This window comes from Rhinolophus sinicus, linkage group LG03 (assembly GCF_036562045.2).
Source record: "Rhinolophus sinicus isolate RSC01 linkage group LG03, ASM3656204v1, whole genome shotgun sequence".
Lineage (NCBI taxonomy): Eukaryota > Metazoa > Chordata > Mammalia > Chiroptera > Rhinolophidae > Rhinolophus > Rhinolophus sinicus.
The window spans coordinates 112,492,850-112,514,726 of record NC_133753.1 but is presented as its reverse complement, the minus strand read 5'-3'; the positions used below and the strand labels follow the sequence as shown (position 1 = coordinate 112,514,726).

The following is a 21,877-nucleotide window of genomic DNA, read 5'->3' as shown; positions in this document are numbered from 1 at the left end:
GGTCAATAGCTTGACCACAAATAACTAAGCCAATTTTGAACAAAAGCAGAGTGAAGTTGGCAGGGGATTGGGGAGGAGTTGTTCGTTCCACTAGCTATTGAAACACACTATGAAGCCATAATAAGAAAAACAGTGAGGTAGTGCAGAAATGGACAAATAGACCAACTCCATGGGCTGACTATGCAAAAACAGACCCATGTTTATATGGAAGTGGATAGTGATACAGGTGACACCAAAAATGAATGAAGAAAGGGGAGATCGTTTAGTACATGGTGATGGAAAACTGCCTCCCTTGTGGAGATAAAGCTGGATTCCTATCTTATATCATATACAGAGGTGAACTCTGGATAGATTAAAGGGCTAAGGGTGACACATAAAACCATAAAGCTAAAGGAAGAAAATATGGGAGACTATCTTTGTGATGTTAGGATGAGAAAATACTTCTAAAATTTAAATAAGACTGCCCATAGTACATGAAAAAAAACAAAACAGATTTGACTATGTCACGATGAAGGATTTCTGTTTAACAAAGTATACCATAGACAAAATTGAGAGAGTTGAACAAATGGGGGACTTTGCAACACAACCAATCGACTAGGGAGACTAGTCAACCCAATAGGAAAAATAGAGAAGTGTGAATTTGAACAGATATAAACAATAAGACATAGGTTTATGCTGTCAGATTGTCTAAAAATGAACAAATAAGTAATAGCTAGTATAGGAAAGGATGTGGAGAAACTGGACTACTCAGCCACCACTAGGGGTGGGGGATGTAATTACATATGCCAACATGCTATAGCCCAGCATTGCCCCTGATGGATACTGGTCCAGACGAACTCTCCAGCAGGACTATAAGGAGAGAGTGTGACGATGTCCACAGCACTGTATCAGGGAGTTGGAGGTAACATTAAGAAAGTGGAAAAGTGAAATGGAAGCAGCCATTAGAAGCAGTGAACACATGCAGGAACATAGATCTTAAAAACAGTGTTAATTGGGGTAGGGGGGAAGAATGAGATTTACAGCATAATCACTTTCGTGCAAATTAAGGCATACACTCAGAACGATGCAAAGATATATACATATTCTGTTTATATATCAAACATATTAGAGTGGGTGCCTCATGAAGAAGGGAAATAAGAGTGGAGATTAGGTATGAAGGGGAAAACAAAACTAGAAGTTGAGAGGCACCGTAGCATATAACCACAGTTAAGAGCAGGAACTCCAGAGCCTGGGTCTGAATCCTGGCTCTGCCCCTTACGATAATAGCTGCAACCTTGAGCAAGTAACTTAACCTCTCTTTTCAAGCTTCCCCATCCAAAAAAAGGGTCTGGCAGCTAATCTCCAAAGATGTCCCCAAACAATTCTGCCTCTCCCTCTTATTGGCAAGCGGCTCCTCCCATCAAGAGGCGGGGCCTCTGACTAAGTCGACCAATCGAATTTGAGGAAGTCACTCTGGGCCTTCCAAGCCCAGGCTTTAAGCACCACAGAAGCTTCTTCCCCTCTTGGAACCCTGAGCCATCATGGAAAGAGAGGGGCCCTTGAAGCTGAGATGCCTTTGGAGAGAGAGGGCATAGGAAGCGCGCCTGAGCCATCGGACTGTTTGGGACACCCAGATGCTACCAGAAGAGGACCGCTCATGGACTGTGCAGCTGAGCCCTTGCCAACCCATAGAATAGTGAGATGCAAGAAAATGGATGTTGTAGACACTAAACTTTGGGGTGGTTTGTTAGGCGGCAATAGATGGAGTCGTTGTTGAGGATTAAAGGAGGTAGTTTTCAAAGTGCTGACTAGTGCATGGCTCATGGGAAGTGTCTGGCACTATGTACATACTTGTGGAATAAAGAAGAACAGGGCCTATATAGTCTGATGGTGATAGTAATTGTGTCATGGACTAAAATGTGTGATTAACCCAATTCTTTGCATCTGGTATCCACAAATAAGATAAAAATAAAACCTCTAATAGAGTCTATATATTCGTTTCCTTGACAGAGTAACTAAGACCCAATAGATGAAAAGTGTGTTCAAAAAGGAGAGTTTCTCAAAATGAAGCAGGCCAACCCGAGCCAATCTTTTTCTGTTGTTTTTGTGCCCAGTATTCAGGAAGGCACTGGAAGTGTGAGCTCCGTGACTCATGAGTCCCTCATTTTGGGGAGCACAGACAATGGATGGGCTATATTTGTTTTCCTCTGTAGCTCTAGATCCATATCTAGCAAATTTTAAAAATCTGTGATGACTTCTCAATTAGCCATAAGCTCCAGTATCAGGAAATGCAAGGATAATTGAAATCTACACATAATTCAAAGATCTCAATCCCTCTGTCATGTCAACCCCCAGAAGGGTCTCTTACGGTTCTTTTTACTCTCAAGCACAGTGTACTCAATAAATGTCAGTTGATTGTTTAAAACGAATCCCTTTTCTTTTTGAAAAGGATTTAAAACTATTTGGTTATGGTCTTTCACGTCATTTATCAAAGCTGTTTGTCAAAACCCAAACTAAGGCAAAATAACCCAGACATTAGCAACAGTGAGTGGAAGGAAGGGGCACCATTCATTCATTCATGAACTACTGGGAGCTAAGCCTTACAAACCTTGCAGGAACTGTCTGAGGTAGGTTATCCTATTTTACAGAGGCAAAGACTGAGGCTTAGATGTGTGTGTGTGTGTGTGGGGGGGGTCACTTGTGTGCAATCAGCAGCTGAGACATGGCAGAGCCAGGTTCAAACCCAGGTCGTCTGTCATGGCTGGTTCTCTCCTGCTCTGTCGCACTGGGAGGCAGAGCCACAATCACCCCAGAAGAAGTAAACAAGGGAAAGGCAGTATGTCCCAAAGCTAACTCCTAGACACAGAGACTTTTGTAAAGCCAAAAGGGGTGGATTGGAGAACGTACTAGCCCACGCATTTCTGCAGAAGCCACCCATTTTGGAGAGGGTCTGCAGTTGACGAGGCATCGCCTGGGACTGCTGACTTCTCAGAGTCCAAGCTCCACAGCACCTGCCCCACGCTGCTGGCAGCCTGCTTAGATCCTGTGTGCTTTGGTGGGAGGGATGGCCTCCAGCCAGGTCCATCCTGGTTTCAACCTGTCAGCCGAAAATGATCCTGAACCCCGTCCCACTTGCTGGCCCACCTCCCAATCCCACGTAAGGCTTCAGAGTCACAACCTGCGTTTTTCATCCAGCACTAAGGCTATAAGCTGTGTGGCTCATCTTCAGGTAAGTTCTGGGAGCATCCGGTAAAAATAGAAAAGAAGCTTGCGCCCATTTCCCTTCCCAGGTATCTTTCCTCCTCGGTTTCTTTCGGCCGTGGGACACTCCATGGTAAGGGCAGGCTGAAGAGAAAGTTTTTGTGGGTGCCATGGTGCTCCATAGGCTGTGTGCAGTTGGGAAAGGCCCAGCAGACCCGGGTCAGACGGAGGCTGGTGCCAAGAGCGGAAGGCCTGGCGATGGCATGCACCCTTCCGCTGGCCCCGGGCTGAAGCGCAGGCAGCCAGGCTGCTTTTCCCTTCCATTTCCTCCTTTGGTCCCTCCATGCCCCCAGATGAGTTACTTTCACCGAAAATGAAATGACTGTGACTGTAGCCCAGCTGCAAGTGACAATCCAGGGCTCTCAGGGCACGGGGAAGGGAGACCAGGACATGAAAGACAAATACAAGTAACTTTTGAGTCATGCCATTTATTTTTCCTTAATTGGGTTTTACAGCTCATCTGAGCTTCTGCTCGGTTCTCTGAGGAGCTGTAGAGTTAGTGTGAACGCTCATGTTTTCTGTCCCCCAGACAAGAACACGCAGGAACACACACGCGCACACACGCAGGCAGGCAAGAGCACGCTGGACTTGTTTCAGTTCTTCGTTCCCCCCTCAGGCTTCACCGTGACACACATTTGTTTCCACCTAATAGTCTCAAGAAAAATGTTTAGTTAGGACGGGAAATGGCAAGGAGCACGGATGACAGGACTGTGTAAGAAGCTGGCGGGAGGGAAGCAGTGAACCACCAAGACCTTTTACCTGCCCCTTGTCGTTCCTTTCCCTGCTTCATTTTCGATCTTTCAAGAAGAAAGATAGCACAAGGCTAGCAGGACTGCTGCTGCCCCATGCAGCCCCTCTGTGCCAGTTAGCAAAGGGCACCCCTTCTTCCAGGTAGATGTAGCCTGGTGTGGTGACAGAGGCAGAGCCTGGACCATTGCCTGCACCTGTCCCCTGCCCTCCGGCTGGTGCCTTGTGCATATGCTGTAGTTCCCTGGACTCTCTCACCTTGAACCACCTCAGGTTGAAGGGCCAAGAGGGGATGAAACGTCCTCCAAACCCCAGATGGGCCCTGGTGCTGATGGAGCTCAGTCTCTTACAAGGAGCTCCGAGCTGGTGGCCTGGGAAGGGAGGCACTGATGCTACTCTTGGCTACCAGGCATGTCCTGCCCACCACCCCACATGCCACGCGCTCCTCACATCTGGACTCTGTTTTATTTCCCAGGGTGGGGATGCGAATGTGGGGGAAAGAGGTGTGGCACGGGCATAGCACTAACGTGCCAACCTTCCCAGTGCAGAAGCCTAGCACTTCCGGAAACTGGCCTGTTTTTGATATTTTGCATCATTATGTCTCATCCTTTGAAACGAGACAGCAGGAATTCTCTGCAGTCCAACCAACCGCAACAGGAAATGATGCCTGAATCTGTTGCTTCCTTAATTCATGGAAGCAGGGAGGAGAAAGGGTATGGTCCTCTGATGAGGGTTTGTGCCATTCAGTTGAGAGGTGTCACTGGTTAACCTAGCACAGGGACCGAGGCTGGGTGGACCTCATTTATCAACTATATTACAGGGCTGCAATTCACCAGCTACCAAGTTGGACTCTTGGCTCTGGAAATTTAATGTGTGACAGCTGCGTGCAGCCAGTGGCGTCCAGCAATTTAAAAAGGTCAATTAAGAAACGGTTGATAGTGGTGCAGCTAATGACAGCCCAGAGGGGTGAGCAGGGCTGAGTAAACAGAAGGACTGAGACGTATATTACTGGAATTGAAGTGTCGAAGGGAAGCGTGTGAGGAGGAAATCTATTGTCACAAGCCATAAAGCACCTCTGAGTGTTGCAGCGGAGAGCAGTGCAGCTGTTTCCCTCCCCAGGCGGCGCAGGGCGCAGTCTGTGAGGGGCGGGCTCTGGAGACAAAGGCCACACCTGCATCAGCTTGAACAATCTGCAGACAAAAATCGCTACCCTCCTCACTGCCTGTTCCTTTTGCACTTGCTGCTCTCCCACTTGGGGAGCATAAGGCAGATGCTGGAGGAATAGTCAGAATGTGGGTCATGTTCCAGATATCCATATTGTAAGCATTTCCCAAAGCTGCGCTCCGCCTTCTCCTGCTGGCCATGGGTGGGTGGGCGGGCGCCTGAGCCCCGACCCCAGCGAGTGCTTTCTTCAGACGACACATCTGCTCCCGGGCTTCAATGGACACACAGATGCAGGATGCAGTTTATATCCTTTACGCTGCGATAGATGAAAGAGGGGCAGGGAGCCCTTAGAAAAAGTCTGTGTCAGCCTGCGACAGAACTGGCTCATGGTGGGAGGAAGACACTGTGTGCGGCGCCGTGTTTTGAAACTCAGACAAAGGGGTCCTAGAGCGCTAGGACAGGCTTGTTGGCCACATCTACCTGCCAAGCTGGAAATCCAATAGGGCGATGGGAATGCTAATTGATATGCAAAACAGGTCCAGGGTTCCTAGAAACGTCTAACGATCTTCCAAGTCACTGCGAATGCACGATGAAGACAAGCTCCAAATGAGATGGGAGAAAGGACCCCAACCTTTTTCCTCTTTTTCTGTTTAAAATCTACTTTGGGAAACTTCATAGGTTTTAGGATTTAAAAAAAGAGTATCGCAATCAGTGGGGTTTGTCTTTCACACACTGGATGTTTATTATTAGAAAATAGCTTCTATCAGCTGTCAGTACCAAACAAGTTGAAAGGAGCGTGCGTCTCACCATAATTTTTTTTTTTCCTCCTTAATGAAATTTAAATAAACAGCGCACTATGGGGAGAGCTGCCATACCTTTTTTCCCCCTTTAAAATCTGAATAATTAAATGACGTTTAGTACAAAACACCCTTCAAATATGACTTGTTCTGCAGCTGTTATGCTGTCCCGTTGAGTAAGGGACATGAAAGAGATGAAAAAGACCACTCAAGCTATCAAATGACCCCAAAGAATCTACAGTAGAAACCAGAAACAAATAAAGGAACCCAAACAAAATCCATCCAAACCAAGAAACCAGTTTTAACATTGGCTTTTCAATTTTGATTATCATCTAGGTTTAATATATATATGTATATATATGTATATATTTGAAATAGTAATAAAAAAGGAAGAATTGAATTGCATCCTTGGCAGGACAACCTTCCTCATATGTTAAAGAGGTGTTAAGAAAATTCCATACAGTATCTGCTAAATGAACATGTTTGGCAGCTTAGCAAATATCATATGATTGCAGCATCCATGATTTGAAGTTCAACAGCATTTTCTTTCTTCTGGCAGAGTTGGTTGCTGAGGGTGGTGAGCTAACACGGCTCTGAATGTTCTCAGACCCACGGGCTTAAGGAAAGGTTTGGGGGTGGCTCAGTGCATGGCCCCAGTGCAGAAACTTCCAAACCCAAACAACGAATCAACCAACCAACCACACAGATGTCAAACAATGGTCTCCTTTGAGTTCCTCTTGACAGAATGGAGGCCCAGCAAGGACTGCTGGTTAGAAGGTATGTTGACAGACTTTGGAATGAGGAGAATCACCCTTTGATTGGTCCGACGCCATTCGTTGTACAATCGACAGTGGTACCTAAATGACACCTGGGGTTAGGAGAGGAAAAATAAGGGAAGGTTTCAGGTAAGCAGAAGCCGATAATCAATCCAAAAAACAAACATGTCATTTCAAACAGCGCCAAACAGCTGGCAGCAGTAGCACGGGGCTGGGGCCCTGGGTAAGACTGCTCCTGCAAGCAGCTGAGTGCTGGCAGACCGGGCATCAAGCAAAGAACACCCGTGTGTGGACACACAGGCAGGGCTCCTGGAGAGGCTTCTTCATTCCTCCTCATCATGGATAAAGTCTGGATATCAATAGGAAAGGAGAATCCTTCTGAGTTTGGGTTTATTTTGGGGGTAGTGGTGTTTAGGCCTCAAATCCTCATTGATGAAGATGGTTGGCTGGAAGCAGTGGGCGGAGTGGGTACAGCACCAGCCCTGGCCCAACTGTGGGACCAGGCAATGTGCCTTTCTGGTCCTCAGGTTTCTCTCTGTTCAATGAGAGGGATGCTAGGGCTTCCTATACCCTTGTGCAAGTTGCATATTGCACAAATCAAAGGACTTCATTCACACTATGTAGGAAGGGACCCTTCATACTGTGCAGTGGACAACCTTCACAACTGTACTGGGTGTCCCTGGTGAGTGATCCCCAACTGCCTCTGGCTCCAGCATTCTAGGGCTCCTGGGGGGAAGCTTTGGCTTGGGCACCAACTCCCCTGCCCAGTCCTCCCTGAGCCACAGTGCCTTGTGCCCATGTCAGCATGGCATCAATTGCCGTGTCAGTGTACTTGTTTCTCTGTCTCCTGGCACTGAAGCATCCTGAGAGCAGGGCTTGTAGTCACCTTTGCATGCCCTGCACCTGTCACAGGGTCTGGACCTGGGAAGTTGCTCAGTGGAGTTTGTGGAGTGAATGGATGAGTGAAGAAATAGACTATGCTTTCTAATTGTAACACTGCTTCGGACTTAAGCCTCTCTTATATGATACATGGCAGTGCGAGTGGCAAACTCATGGTTAATTGTGACACAACTGTGCCCCCAAAGTGCTTGCTTCTCAGGTAAATACGCTGGAGTGAGAGGATAACATGTGTGGTTCGTTTTGGAGAAGGCTGGCGTAAAGCATTGAAGGACCGCTCAGGAAATTCAGAGTTTCATCTGTACTTCTGAAGATGTACAAACTGCCTTGAAAAATGGGGGTGGGATCCAATTTGAGTGCATGCAGATGACCAGATAAGTGCTGGGAAGGAAGGTGCCAAATTATCCATGGACTTAGGTTGACAAATTATCCAAGTATGGGCTGTTCAGCCACCTGGGGTGGGGGCATTGTGGTGACCCTGGTACAGGTCCATGGTGGTCAGAGAGTGGGCTGACCCGATGGTTTGAGCTCAGCGTTTCTACAAGTAGGGGAGAGTGCAGGCCCTTGATCAGAAAGAGCTTCTTAGTCTCTATGGCAGGATCATGAAATTCAAGGCCGCTCGCTCAAATTTCTGAAGCTAGAAAGCAAATGCCAGGCTGAGTGCCAGAGAGATTTGGGTATGAAAATATAAGCTTTCAAACTCACACAGATGTGCTTTTCTCCAAAGGGCCCTGAACATGCCAAAGCAAATCATGGTCTTTCCTTCCTTCCTTCCTTCCTTCCTTCCTTCCTTCCTTCCTTCCTTCCTTCCTTCCTTCCTTCCTTCCTTCCTTCTTTCAAGCTTGATTCTCTTCTGTCTATTCTGTCTTGCTGCTGCTTGGTGCTACTCATGAAAGTGAGAGGGGCAGGTTGGAAGGCTTGCTGTTCAGGGCCAAGGGCAGGGAAGAGGCGGAACACAGAGAAGTACTAATGAAGAGCTTTGGCAGTGAGAAGCCTGGAAACTGGAAACAGCACAGGAGAGCTGGATTTCAAAGCACGAGTCCCGTCATCCACGCTGTTAACAAGCCGCTCTGCTCGGCACTGGTAAGCAGACAGGTTGGCTGTGGGTGCTGGCGGGCGGCCCCTCACAGGGTAGGGAGCGGGCCTCGGGCTCTGGGCCAGACACACGGCGCCTGACTCCCCACTCTCCACAGGGGGCCCTGTAACTTTCGGAGGGTTGTTTGCGGCCTCCAAGTTTCAGTTCCCTAGTTTGTAACATGTGAATAATGATACCTGAGATAATGCACTTAGTACAGTGCCTCACGTAGGCGTTTGTGTTCTTGGCCCGTGTTAAATATGGGAAAGAAAAGGATAATTTTGTGATATTCCTTCTTCAATACAAGAAACTGGGGGTGGGGTGGGGGGAGAGGTTTGACTATTTTCTTTAGAGCCTTGCTTGGAATTCTGGGCTCAGCCCAGACCTCAGGAATCAGAGTGTGCGTTTTAACAAGATCCCCAGGTGGTGGCCCCGTACATTCCAGCCTGAGAAGCACCGAGGGAGTCAGTGACTTAGTAGGTCTCCGGGTTCCTTGGCAGGAAAAACAAAAATCAGCCCATTTGTTCAGACAAACAAATGAGATCTTATTATGCATTAATCTACCTTAATTGCTGTTAACGACCACAGTCCGCAGGCAAATCCAATCAATACGAAAAAAGCATCATATGAAGAGGACTCTGTATCAGGGAAAACAAAGGAAGTTGGGCCTGGGGCAGAAGGGACCACTGTGGATTAACGCCGGCTCCCGTCTCTAGGAGCTCCAAGACACCCCCTCCCCGCAATGGAATAAAAGAGGGAAAAAAGGAGGTTTGATGTAGAGGAATGAAGCAGTGAGGGAAAACTAAGCATAAACCAAAAAGAAGCCACAGCGTAGTAACGTTGGGGATTTTGTTGAGGTATGACTGAAATTCCCAAAGTTTTAAGGAGAAAGGAGGAAGAAAAGAGCGCGGGGCCACTATTGAAATGAAACGACCCCTCATGGGATGGGTTTCTTGAAGTGCATTCATTTCTTCACCCAGAGGCTATTCTCTTCCTACGGTGTGGAAGCCAAGGCGTGTACAAAGCGTTGTGGTCACAAGCAGGGAACAGGAGAGGCAGGGACGTGATCCACTTGGCCCAAGATTTGGTGTAAAGTCGCCGCAGGCTTTGGGGAATCTTCTCATTACATATTTGTATTCTGCCATTTCTCCCGGGAGGTTATGGTGTGACTGGGTGAAACACACGGATGGATCCAGGGCCTTGTCAGTTCCCTTCCCAGTAACGGGCCCAGCTCTCTGACCTCCGGTTGCCCGTGCAAGAGAAGAGGGCAGTGAAAGGAGGACATCAGCCGCGGGCGGAGAAATGCCCAGCGGGGATCACAGCGGACAGCCTCAGGCTGCCCTGGGCGCTTCCACAGTGAACCTCGTGGGGACAGTATTCTAGGGGAGGTTTTCCCCCTTTGTAACGAGAATATACACCATTATTAACCCTCAGGGCGGAGAGTCAGCCAGAGGCTGTGGATGGCTCGTTCATGTCATTCTGTGCTTGAACTGAAGTTTCTGTGCTGGGCACGGGTTGCCCCAGGGACCAACTGCACGGACGGGCTTCTGTGGTCACTGCACTGCGGAGCCTCCATTCTTGCACCTCTAACCTGGGGCTCATGTGAACTCCACTGGGACAATTTCTTATCACTTCATGTGGCCTCAGTTCTCATTTTTCTCTCTCGGTGTCTGTCCATGGACTTCAGATGGTCTGTGACAGAAACAGTGACGTTCCCGGGCACCCTTCTCTTGAGCTCTCGGAGTGGAGATGGCTGAGGCCTGAGCCTCCTGGGTTGCAGACAGCTTGTGTTTCCACACAGCAGGTTCCTCGCGCAGAACTCCCTGATGTATCAAGACCGGGGCCCTCCTGGCCGAGGAAGCGGGAGGCGTGCACCCCGCGAGGCCCTTGCAGGAAGCCCCTCGGAGGAGCGGGGCGGGGCCAGGACTGACACCACCGTTTGTTTATCTAAGACATTTTCACAGCATATTCTCCTTAAGCTTGACAGCTTGTTTACAGTGGGTTTCTGCTGGAGGGCAGTTTCCAAGTGCTGTCAGCTTCTGAATTACGGCTCTTGCCAGGGCAGCTCCGTACAGCATTTATCTGGGAAAGAGTTAGTCTAGATGCAGTGACCTATTGCTGAGCTGATGGCCACAGCATGTTTTTCATACCAGTCAAAGGGCAGAAATGCCTTTCTTTCCCTCTAGATGCTTTGCATTTTATAGAGGGCTGGGGGGCTGCAGTAGTTGGGGTGCAGGGAAGCCACAGGAAGAAAATCAATGTGCCTACGGCTAGGTGCTCTCATGATATATGTTCCCGTGTTATCCCACCTAATCCTCATAATAGCCCATTGACCCATGGGCCAGCAATCATGTCCTCCAGTTTTTGACGAAGGGGAAGGATGATCAGAGAGGTTAAGTACCCTGATGAAAGCTACACAGCTATTAGGATGCTAAATCTTGGGTTTAAACACAGAGCCTGTGATTCTAAATGCATGCACTTTTTACTATGCAGTTCTGCCGCTTGGAAACATTTCTAAAATGAAGTATATTATCACTCTCCTGAAAGAGCTGATTCCAGGAACCTTTCCCACCCAAACCTTCCTTTCACTTAGAATGGGAGATAGAGGAGGGTCACATCATTTTTCTCTAGGTAATTCTTTTCTTTCTTTTCTTCCTTTCTTCCGTCTGCCCTGCCCCTTCCCTTCTTTCTTTCTTGTTAGGTAATTGCATGCTTTATAAAGCAGGTTTTCAAAAAGACCTTCAGTTGGTTTGAAAGCCCAGCATTCACGTCTATACTTTCACCTCAGGAACTCTTCTAAGAAAAACCAGACGAACAAACCTCTATACATGGTAAAAAATCATTTTCCAGAGTAATTTCCCCTGTACTCTTTCATTTCAATCTGATAACACCAGGAGAACTAGCAGGATGGGTATTACGACCATTCCCACTTTATAGATGGTGACACTGAGGCTCAAGGCGGTGAAATGACGTTAGACGGTGCTCGCTAGACTGTTTAACTTCTTTCGAACTCTCTTCTCATCACAATGACCTTGTGACTTCTGAGTCAGATTCATTGCTTGATTCGTAATGAATCAGGATACATTTTGGAAGCAAAGACTTTTAAAAGAGGCAATAATAGTTTTGCTTTGGGGCTTTATCAGGCTGGGAACAGACTGCTTAAATTAACCAGCAGACTCAGAAAAAGTCAGAAGCACCAGAACACTCCCTGTTCACCGAGGCTCCCGTCGGGCCCCTCTTGTTGGGGCTGAAATGTGTCCCTCACTGACTGAGCACTCTCACCTGGGGGTGGGGGGTGGTACAAGAGGGAAATGAGCAGGGGGTGGAGGTCAGCGTGGTAGGCATGGCTGCTGGTGGGACGGGGCTTGGGAAGAACCGTGAGCAATGGAAGCTTCCACTGTGCTATGGGATATGGGAACGGCACATTTTAGACAGGAAGTACATATTGAATACAATGGAATGTGCTCAGATTAGAAACAAGCAGGCACAGAAGAGTAATGCCAGGAAGCAGGGGCCCAATTTCTGAAAATATTCTAGATAGTGATGTCCTTCCCTGCAGGTCCCAGAGGGAAGCATAGAGTTCAAATGCTGCACTTTGTAGGTGCTGCCAATGGGTGCCCGAGCAATCAACTTACTTTGTGAGTTAAAAATATGAAAATACAGAGATGTTTAAAAATTCTTTCTCGTATACAGTAGGAACACTTATTGGGAAATGGTTTTTCTTTGGTGGTGGCTTCTCGGCCGGATAAATTAGTGTTTTTATGGGCAGCAGAGTCAATATCCTAAAGCACAGAATAATCACCAGGCAAAGGGCAGCTCCACGCCCAACAAAGACTTTGGGCTGTGTCAGGACGTGAGAAGGAAACCACCAGCAGGAGGGGTCGTGGTCTGTGCAGGCAGTGACAGCAGCAGCAGCCAGGTGCACCGTTCATAACACACCACAATCCCAGCAGAAGTGAGAAGCACAGACGACAGGAGGAAAACGCCCTGCCTCCTAACAGATGGAGACTAGTCTACCAGAGGACAGAGATGTCTAGGGCGGTGTCTTTGACTGATGGGCTCTCAGAAGCAGGGGCTTTTTCTTTATTTGATCTGCGATTCACTCACACACACACACACACACACACACACTCACTCTCGTAAGAGATCTAGCCGGACAAACCAATCACACACTCTAGCCAGCATTTGAAGGTCTGTCTTCTACTGGGCAGGTGAGATGTGCTACAGACAAGAAGAAAGGCTGTGCCGACCATGGGGCGGCCGGCTCCAGCTGGCCTGACCCCTGGGCCGCGGGCCATACTTACTAGTGTCCAAAAGAGGTAAATAGTGAAGAGTGCGACAGTGAGTGCAATGAGCCCGACGGCCTCGAGCCGGCTACTAAAGTGCAGGTGGTCCACGGCGCCCCGCAGGCAGAGCCAGCCTGAGATGGTGGCCAGTGGGGTTATGAACAAGAAGCACACCATGTCTCCGAACAGAGTCCGCTTCTCGTGCTGAGGGCCTGGGTTTCGGAGCCACTGCCGGGGAGAGGGAGAGAGAGAAAGATAAGCACAGGGTTAAATGCCCGTGTGCACTGGAGACACACTGCTTTGAAATGGTCTTTGTCTCCAGAATCTGGAACAAGGCACTTCTGACCTGCTCTGAGATCACACGGACGCATGAAGGACTCATGCCCAAGGCCCCGCCCCTGCGTTAGAGTGACTTCTGATGACAGCGATTATGATGGTGATGATGATGATGGTAACGTGTCCTGGCTGTAGATGGCCTGCTGTTTTGAAAATAGTTCAATGGTTATTATGAATCAGAATGGCTGTGTGGAAGGTAGAGAGGACTTTTGAAAGATAACAGGTGAGGTGTAACAAGTGCTGTCACGTGGTCACAGCCTTCCAGTGTCTTGACCCTGGGAATGTGTGCAGGGGAGCTCACCTCAGCAGGCCTGGGGTGCTCAAGGCCTGCAGTCCCAAGAAAGAACTGTTTTCAAGACTGGCTCCTAAGAGATGAGCTCTGAGTCATCGTAATATTCTGGGTGGTAAGCGTGTTGTGTATGTCCGAGGCATTGGGCCACAGGGCACAGTGGCATCACACAGTTTATGCCAACAATGAAATTGATGCGAAACACCTATGTTTGCCTTGGGGGCTGCAGTCTGAGCAGCCGAAGTTAGTCATACAGCCACGACTGACTCCAATAAACACCACCGACACCAAGGCCCAGGTGAGCCTCCCTGGTTGATTACACATTGTATGCGTTGTCACCATTTGTTGCTGGAAAAATTAAGCACACCTGTGTGACACTGCTGGGTGGGGACACCTGGGAGCTTGTGCCTGGTTTCTCCTAGACTAGGTCCCATGTACCTCTTCCCTCTGCTGCTTTTAACTGGTATCCTCTTGCTGTAATAAACCGTAAGCACGAGTATAGTACCCTGTTTCCCCGAAAATAAGACCTAGCCGGACAATCAGCTCTAATGCATCTTTTGGAGCAAAAATTAATATAAGACCTGGTATTATATTATTATATTATATTATACCTGGTCTTATATTATAGTAAAGTAAGACTGGGTCTTATATTAATTTTTGTTCCAAAAGATGCATTAGAGCTGATTGTCCGGCTAGGTCTTATTTTCAGGGAAACACGGTAAGAACTTTTCTGAGTCCTGTGAGTCCTTCTAGTGAATCACTGACCCTGAGTGTGGTTTGGGGACCCCCACCCCCACAGAATGAGGCTCACCTGACTCCATGAACTCAGTAATGCCCCCTCCCTCACATTTTAGGGCCCTGAACTTAGGCCTGTCCCTGACATCTTAACTCTACTACCATCTTGACTGACTCAACCCCCCAAAGGAAGGGAAAACTCGTGCTTGTTTAAAGACTGGAGCTGAGGAGTCTACAGGACAGGGTTGTTCTCTTCTCACTCGGGGAACTGCTGAATGCCTGCTGAAATGTCTTCCATAATCCATTCTAGGAAAAAATCATGCTTCCACATTGGTGTCAGTGGGTACTGGTAATGAGGCCTGGTGGCTTCAGATTAGTATTGAAACATGTCTCCAAATCATCTGACATTCCCATCTCACTATCCCATGTAGTGATGACAGTGGCCATGGAGTGCAGAGACTGGAGTGGGGTCGAACACAGATGATGGGGTGGGGGTGGGGAGAGACACTGGCTGACTGTCTTCCGTCTCATCCTACCAGCAAATAAGGAGAACTAGCAGTGCTGTGGACTGACCCCCAAATGGGAGTGCCATGGGCTGCTGAGCAGACATCCCAGAGGTCAGGGCAGCAATTCCCACAAAACCACTGGTGGGAGGGAAAGAACCATGACAGGGGAGACAAGAGTGCGTTGGGTGGGGCTGACTGGAGAGAGAGGAATGTCATGCTCAAGGGTGAAAGGGAGACAGAAGAGTTGCAAAGACGGCACTCAAGTTAAAGAAAGAGTAGTGTAAGGGCCAGCTGAAGACTCAAGGAGTGAGCAGAAGGGAAGGAAGGTAAAGGCACAGATGAAAACTTTCTGGGAAGTGCCCTTCCTCGAATGTTTGCCTGAGGCAAATATTAAATGACCGGGAATGCCGAACATAGCACTTTCCAGTGACAACCCGCCCTAAAAATGGGCTGAGATGCTGAAAGAATTCAGCCTCAGTTCAAAAATGGACATGAATAAATATTTAAAAATAGATAATGGGGAATTGACTTGTCTATGAATATAAATACAGCTTTATAAAAATTTAATGTAAATACCAAAATGATCAAGTGCAAACGACATTAACCCTGCCATGTGTTGTCATGCTACTTCAGATGTCCCAGCAGTTTCAAATTCAAAGAACTCTCATTAATTAACATCTTTTTGCTTAAATACTAGGAATATCACTATGAAGTGGAGACTAGAAATCGGGCTTTATTATCCCAATTTTACAGAGGCTCAGCCAGGTTACCAGTTTCCTCCAGATGATTCAGAGGTTGAACTGAGAGGAAGAGCAGGACCACTCTCATCAGTAAAAGATTTGAAAATTTAAAATTGTAATGCATTCAGAAATCTAGACGCTTAAAAATGGTGCTCAAATTGCAGCAACCTGACTCCTGGGCAGTTTAGATTTTCCCTAGAAGCAGATGTGGAAGCCTGGACTACTTTTCCTGTTGGAACATAGTATGTTCTCAATAAATAGGTGACAGATGTTCACAGCCCAGCTGACCTCACTGGCTAAGACTTCCTCCAATTTCTTTGGCTTGGGAATTCTGAATACATTTTATTAAAACTAATTTAGTACTTTACTTATCTATGTGGTTCTTGACAGTACCCAGTGAAATAACTCAGGTATGGAAGGAGGTAATTATGAATCACTACTTATCTCTGTGTGATGTAGAAGAAATTGGAAAGGCAAACCAGAAATTACTATTGCTTGTGCCCAGTTTCCTGTTTTCTAATTATTTTTTGATCTTTTATATTCTTGAGAAGTTTCCAGGCCATTTTATATGTCCATGATCACCCAATACCAAGGTTCCATACCTCATTAACTCTATGCATATATTTTGGCTTAGCTTACTCTTTTTGTTGTTTGCTGCTGGGTCATATTTAGGTATGAAGTTCTTTTTTTTCCTTATGACTAAACTCCCAGTTAATTTAAAAAATTTTTTCAATTATAGTTGACATTCAATATTATTTTATATTAATTTCAGGTGTACAACATAGTGGTTAGACATTTTATATAATTTAAGAAGTGATCCCCCTGACTAGTCTAGTATTCAGCTGGCACTATACATAGTTATTACCATTTTATTAATTATATTCCCCATGCTTTACTTTACATCCCCATGACTATTTTATAACGACCAATTTGTACTTCTTTATCCCTTCACCTTTTTCACCCTGCCCCCTGACCCCCTCCCAACTGTCACCCCAACAAATCTAGTACCCATCTGACACCACCATACATAGTTATTACAATATTATTGACTATATTCCTTATGCTATGCCCTACATCCCCATAACTAGTTTGAAGCAACCAATTTGTACTTCTTAATCCCTTTCCCTTTTCCACCCCCACCTGGCAACCCCCTCCCATCTGGCAACCATCACAATGTTTTCTGTATCTATGAGTTTGTTTCTATTTTCTTTATTTATTTTGTTATTTAGATTCCACATATAAGCAAAATCACATTGCATCTGTCCTTCTCTGTCTGATACAACACACAGCACAGATCCATACTCTCCAGGTCCACCTATGCTGCCACAGATGGAAATAACCCATTCCCTTCCCTGGCAGAGCAATATTCCATTGTATATAAGTACTACCTCCTCTTTATCCATTCTTCCATTGACAGACACCCAGGCTGCCTCCACATCTTTGTCACTGTAAACAATGCTGCAATGAATATATGGATACATATGTCCCCTCGAAGTAGTGTTTTGGTTTTCTTCGAATAAATACCCAGAAGTGGGATTACTGGTCCTTCTTTGTCTCTTGTGCTAGCCTTTGTTTTAAAGTCTATTTAGTCTGGTATAAATCTTGCTACCCCAGATTTTCTTTTTTTTTTTTTAATTTCTATTTTTATTGAATACTTTTTTTTCCATCCCTTCCTTTCCGTCTGTGTGTGTCTTTCAATCTGAAGTTAGTCTCTTGTAGGCAGAGTATGTAAGAGTTTGTTTTCTTAAACTTTCAGCCCTCCTATGTCTTTTGATTTGAACATTTAATCCATTTACATTGAAATTAATTGTTTGATAGATATGTAGTTATTACCATTTTATTATTCATAATTTTTAATTTATATTTCCATCTTAAAGAAGTCCCTCTAAGATTCCTTGTAATACTAGTTTGATAGTGATGAACTCCTTTAGCTTTTTCTTGTCTGGGAAGCTCTTTATCTGTCCTTCAATTTTAAATGATAATCTTGCTCGGTAGAGGAATCTTGGTCGTAGGTCCTTGCTTTTTTATCACATTGAATATTTTGTGCCACTTCCTTCAGGCAAAGTTTCTGTTGAGAAATCAGGTAATGATCTTATGGGAGCTCCCTTATAAGTTACTAGTTGCCTTTTTCTTGGTGCTTTTAAGATTCTCTCTTCATTTTTAACCTTTGCCATTCTAATTATCATGTGTCTTGGTGTGGGCCTGTTTGGGTTCATCTTGTTTGGGACTCTCTGCACTTCCTGGACTTGTATGTCTATTTCCTTCACCAGGTTAGGAAAGTTTTCAGTCATTATTTCTTCAAATAGGTTTTCAATCCCTTGCTTTCTCTCTTCTTCTGGTATTGCTATGATACAAATGTTGTTATGCTTGACGTTGTCCCAGAAGTCTCTTAAACTATCCTCATTTTTTTAAAATTCTTTTTTCTTTATGCTCTTCTGATTGGGTGTTTTCTGCTACCTTGTCTTCGCTGATTTCATCTAGTCTGCTGGTGATTCCTTCTAGTGCATTCTTCGTTTCAGTTATTATATTCTCCACTTCTGACTGGTTCTTTTTTTATGGTTTCTATGTCCTTTTTTTATGCTTGCTATAATCTCTTTGTTGAAGTTCTCACTAAGTTCCTTGAGCATCCTCATAACCATTATTTTGAACCCTGTATCTGGTAGGTTGCTTGCCTCCATTTCATTCAGTATTTTTCTTGGAGTTTTCTCTTGTTCTTTCATTTGGGATGCATTTCTTTGTTTCTTCATTTTGGCTTCCTCTCTGTGTTTGTTTCTATGTATTGAGTAGATCTGCTATGTCTCTCAGTCTTGGCCAGGTGGCCTTAGTAGGTGCCCTGGCACAGTCTCCCTGGTCACCTGCTCTGGGTGCCCCAGGAATGTCCCTTGTGTGTTCTCCTGTTATAGTTGAGCTTTGATAGCTATTGGCATGTCAGTAGGTCGGACTGACACTCAGGCTGACTGGCTGCGGGGTTTGGCCACGTCCACAACCACAGGCTGCTGTGCTCAGGGCTTACCCTATTGAGTGGGATTTACCCCAGTAGGCTCTGGTGCCTGTTGAGACTGCCTTTTGTGTGTGCCACTTGTGGGGCTAATTAACGGTGCTCTGCTGTGATCTGATGCCAACTTCCAAGTATGTTTGTTCTGGGGCCTCTTGGGAGGGGCTACAGTGCAAGCCCAGGTCACCCATTGGCTGTGACCAGTTGGGGACTACCTGGTAGGAGCTATAAAGTGTAACATGGTTGTTTGTTGCTTGTGTTAAACCTAGAGGTGTGTGGGAGAGGCCACGCTGCGAACCGAGGACATCTGCCACTAGTACTTGGCCTGGGGTAGCTCTGTAAAAAGCCAGGACACTCCGAGGTCTGTTGCCACCTGCCGGCTCCCTTAAGGTTCAGCCACTGATAAAGCCTTGTGTGGTACCCGTTGGGTGAGGCAGGGTCTCAGGGAGTCACTAGAGTGGGAAGAGTTGTGGTCACCAGGTTAATGTAAATTCTGGTTTGGTGCCAATGCTGAGCCTGGAGCTATTCAGCAAAAGTCTCAGAGCACACTGAGGTCAGTTGTAGTCTGCCTGGTGGCCGTGAACTCTGACAGTTTCCCAAGAAAGAGTGCAATGCAGGTGGGGCTGGCTGCTCAAGGAGAAAGTGCAGGTGAGGGAGTTGGGTGGGGTGGGGTCCAAGCTGAGCCCACCAGACCAGTTCAGATTCAGATTTGGCCCTGTGGGGGGAGGGCTCATTCCAACCACTAACTTGTTCTTGAACCATGAGATCGATCTACTCTTGGAAATTGGTACAAAAACCAACCAACCAACCAACTAAACAAAACAGAAACCCCAAGATCTGAGACAGCAGAGGGAATTAAAGCAGCATTCTACTACCAGTGACACAGCATAATTTACTGGCTGTGAATGTACATCCAAGGTGAGCTAGGCACTAGGGGTTACTTTCAAAGTGGGTTGACTGTGGGTTTGGATCTAATTTAGTGTCAGTTTGTTAAATCCCTTCCTCGTGGGTAGGGGTGAAAGAGGTGTGCTGCTCCAGGACATTAGATTCTGCCTCCCAGGCTCTGAATTAATCGACTTAAATCCTCAAGGTAGACAGGACATCGAACAGGTCAGTTTATACTAGAACCAGATTATACTCTGGTGGCTAATAGCTCTGATCCATTACAACCTTCTGCATGACTCTCCTTAATGAGAAACCATCATGAGAATGAAAGAAACTGATAGAAGCGATAAGAACTGACAGAACCATAATAAATTTATGGAGCAGAAAAAAAAAAAGGCACGGTTTCACAGTGTTTACTCACTTGGGTTTATCTGCCTGAGTATCTCCTGGTAATCTGACACTTGGCAGAGTTATTATTAACCAAGCGATTGCCTATCTTGGGATGGGTTTTATTTTCAAAGCCCAACACAACCAAAACTAAACTGTCTTGCTTGCTTGGGGAGCTGCAGTGTGAAAGGGTGGGTCCTTTGCATGATTTAAAACTGAAGATGAAACCTGAAAACCATGCATTTCAGTTAACTTGAAACACAGCAGAGAACAAAAACAAACACCTACTGGTGTTTAAATCCCTGAACTTCACATACTACCAATGAATTTCCAGGACAGCTGAAGCCACACAGAAGGAAATTCTGACTCCAGGGAAGCCACGGAGATTGATGCTCCAGGTAGCCATCAAACCAGGCTTGAAGCAAGTGAAAGTGAAGCACCATGTGCAAGTGAAAACTTTACAGAGGGTTTGCCTGTGACTCTAAAATGCCAGTCTCCAGCTTTGATCTCTCTCCAAAGCCCCACGTGTGCATATTTATCAGCCCACTCTTCTCCCCGGAGATGACTAATAGAAAACTCAAACTTATTCTGTCCAAAACAGAACTCTTGATTTAGTACTTACCTCACAACCCTTCCCCCCACCACATCTTCTCCATATCTTTAAATCATCACCCACCCAGTCGCTCAGTCATCCTGTTTCCTTTCTATGTCTACCCCACACATGTGTGGGGTAGTGTCAGTAAGTCCTACTGACACTCCCTTCAACATACATCTGGAACCATGTGCTTCTCTCCATATCCACTGCCGCCATCCCTGGGCCACTCTCATCTACTGCTTGGGAGGCAATACTTCCCTGCTTCGACTCTGGCCAACTAATAGCCCAGTTGCAAAACAACAACAGTCAGGATGACGTGGTAAAAAGATACATCAGATCTTGTCAGTCCTTTGCTTAAAATTCTCCAATGGTTAGAATAAAGACTAGACTTTTTACCTGGGACTACAAGACCTGCCCTCATCCCTGCCTCCCTCTCTGACCACTTCTCTTACTATCTCTTTCCCCTCATTTCCAACCCTTACAAATGGCTGTTCCCATATGGAAATATATGGCTCCTTCTCATCATTTAGGTCTCAGCTCAAATGGTGTCTTTTCATTGAAAATACTCTTTGCACCTGCGAACATTACCCGGCTATATTTTCCACAGAATGTGTGACACTCTTTGAAATAATGCTATTTATTTATTTGCTTGTTTATTTATTTATTTTTTCCTTCCCACCTCAATGAGAGCTCCATGATGGCAGTTCATTCCTGTATACCTTGATGCAAGAACAGTGCTGGAATAGAGTTGCTGCTTAATGAAAATGAATGAATAAACATCTGAGGTGCTGGTAGCCCAAGTTCACTGCTTTTAGCCTTCTAGACTAGAGATAGCATTCCTTATGTACCTTTCTTTTGAGGCTTCCAAGAGAAATATTTACACGTTGTTTTGTTGCTATAAGGTGAAAAACCTGTAGTTTCTGTTCAAGCTTCCTTCCGCCCCCCCCCCCCCACGATGTAAATAACTGTGGAATACCATCTATTTTTCCACACGTCATGAATTAGTATGAGAAATCCAATAAGTTATTTGAGGTCCTTTGTATTGTTTTAGTCACAATTACTATCTTTTTTTTTCCTAGGAGAAAACTACCTTGAAATATATGAGAAAAAGACAATACCAAATGTCCATTTAAAAATTATACAACTCTATTTCAACCAAAAATATGTACTGAGTGCCTATTATGTGTCAGACACTTTTACTGAATTTAAAAACACCAGGTGGTGTTATTATTGCCATTTTGAATTAGGATACTAAGCCTTAGGGAGGTTAAGATACTTTTTCAAGGTTAGGTGGTGGAGGAGCCAGTATTTGAAATCTCCAGCCTACTGTTGTTTCAACTCTTTCCTTCTGCTTGCTTTAGCACTACATAAAATCTTGCTCCCAATTTTTGTTCACTCCTACAGTGGATAAGTTTGGAGTAGGACCA

The 21,877-nt window shown here is 45.9% G+C and overlaps 1 protein-coding gene across 2 annotated transcripts in view; it reads right to left on the bottom strand.

Moving 5' to 3' along the window:
• Positions 1-1,759: 1,759 nt before the first annotated feature.
• Positions 1,760-21,877, bottom strand: part of MARCHF3 (membrane associated ring-CH-type finger 3) — a 143,854-nt gene continuing 123,736 nt past the window's right edge. For both annotated transcript variants that reach the window (XM_074328546.1, XM_019732388.2), the window contains exons 4-5: positions 13,001-13,210; positions 1,760-6,816 (exon numbers count right to left, since the gene is read on the bottom strand). In XM_074328546.1, the coding sequence (XP_074184647.1) occupies positions 6,658-6,816; positions 13,001-13,210 (369 nt within the window). In that variant the 3' untranslated portion in view covers positions 1,760-6,657. The remainder of the gene's footprint in view (positions 6,817-13,000; positions 13,211-21,877) is intronic.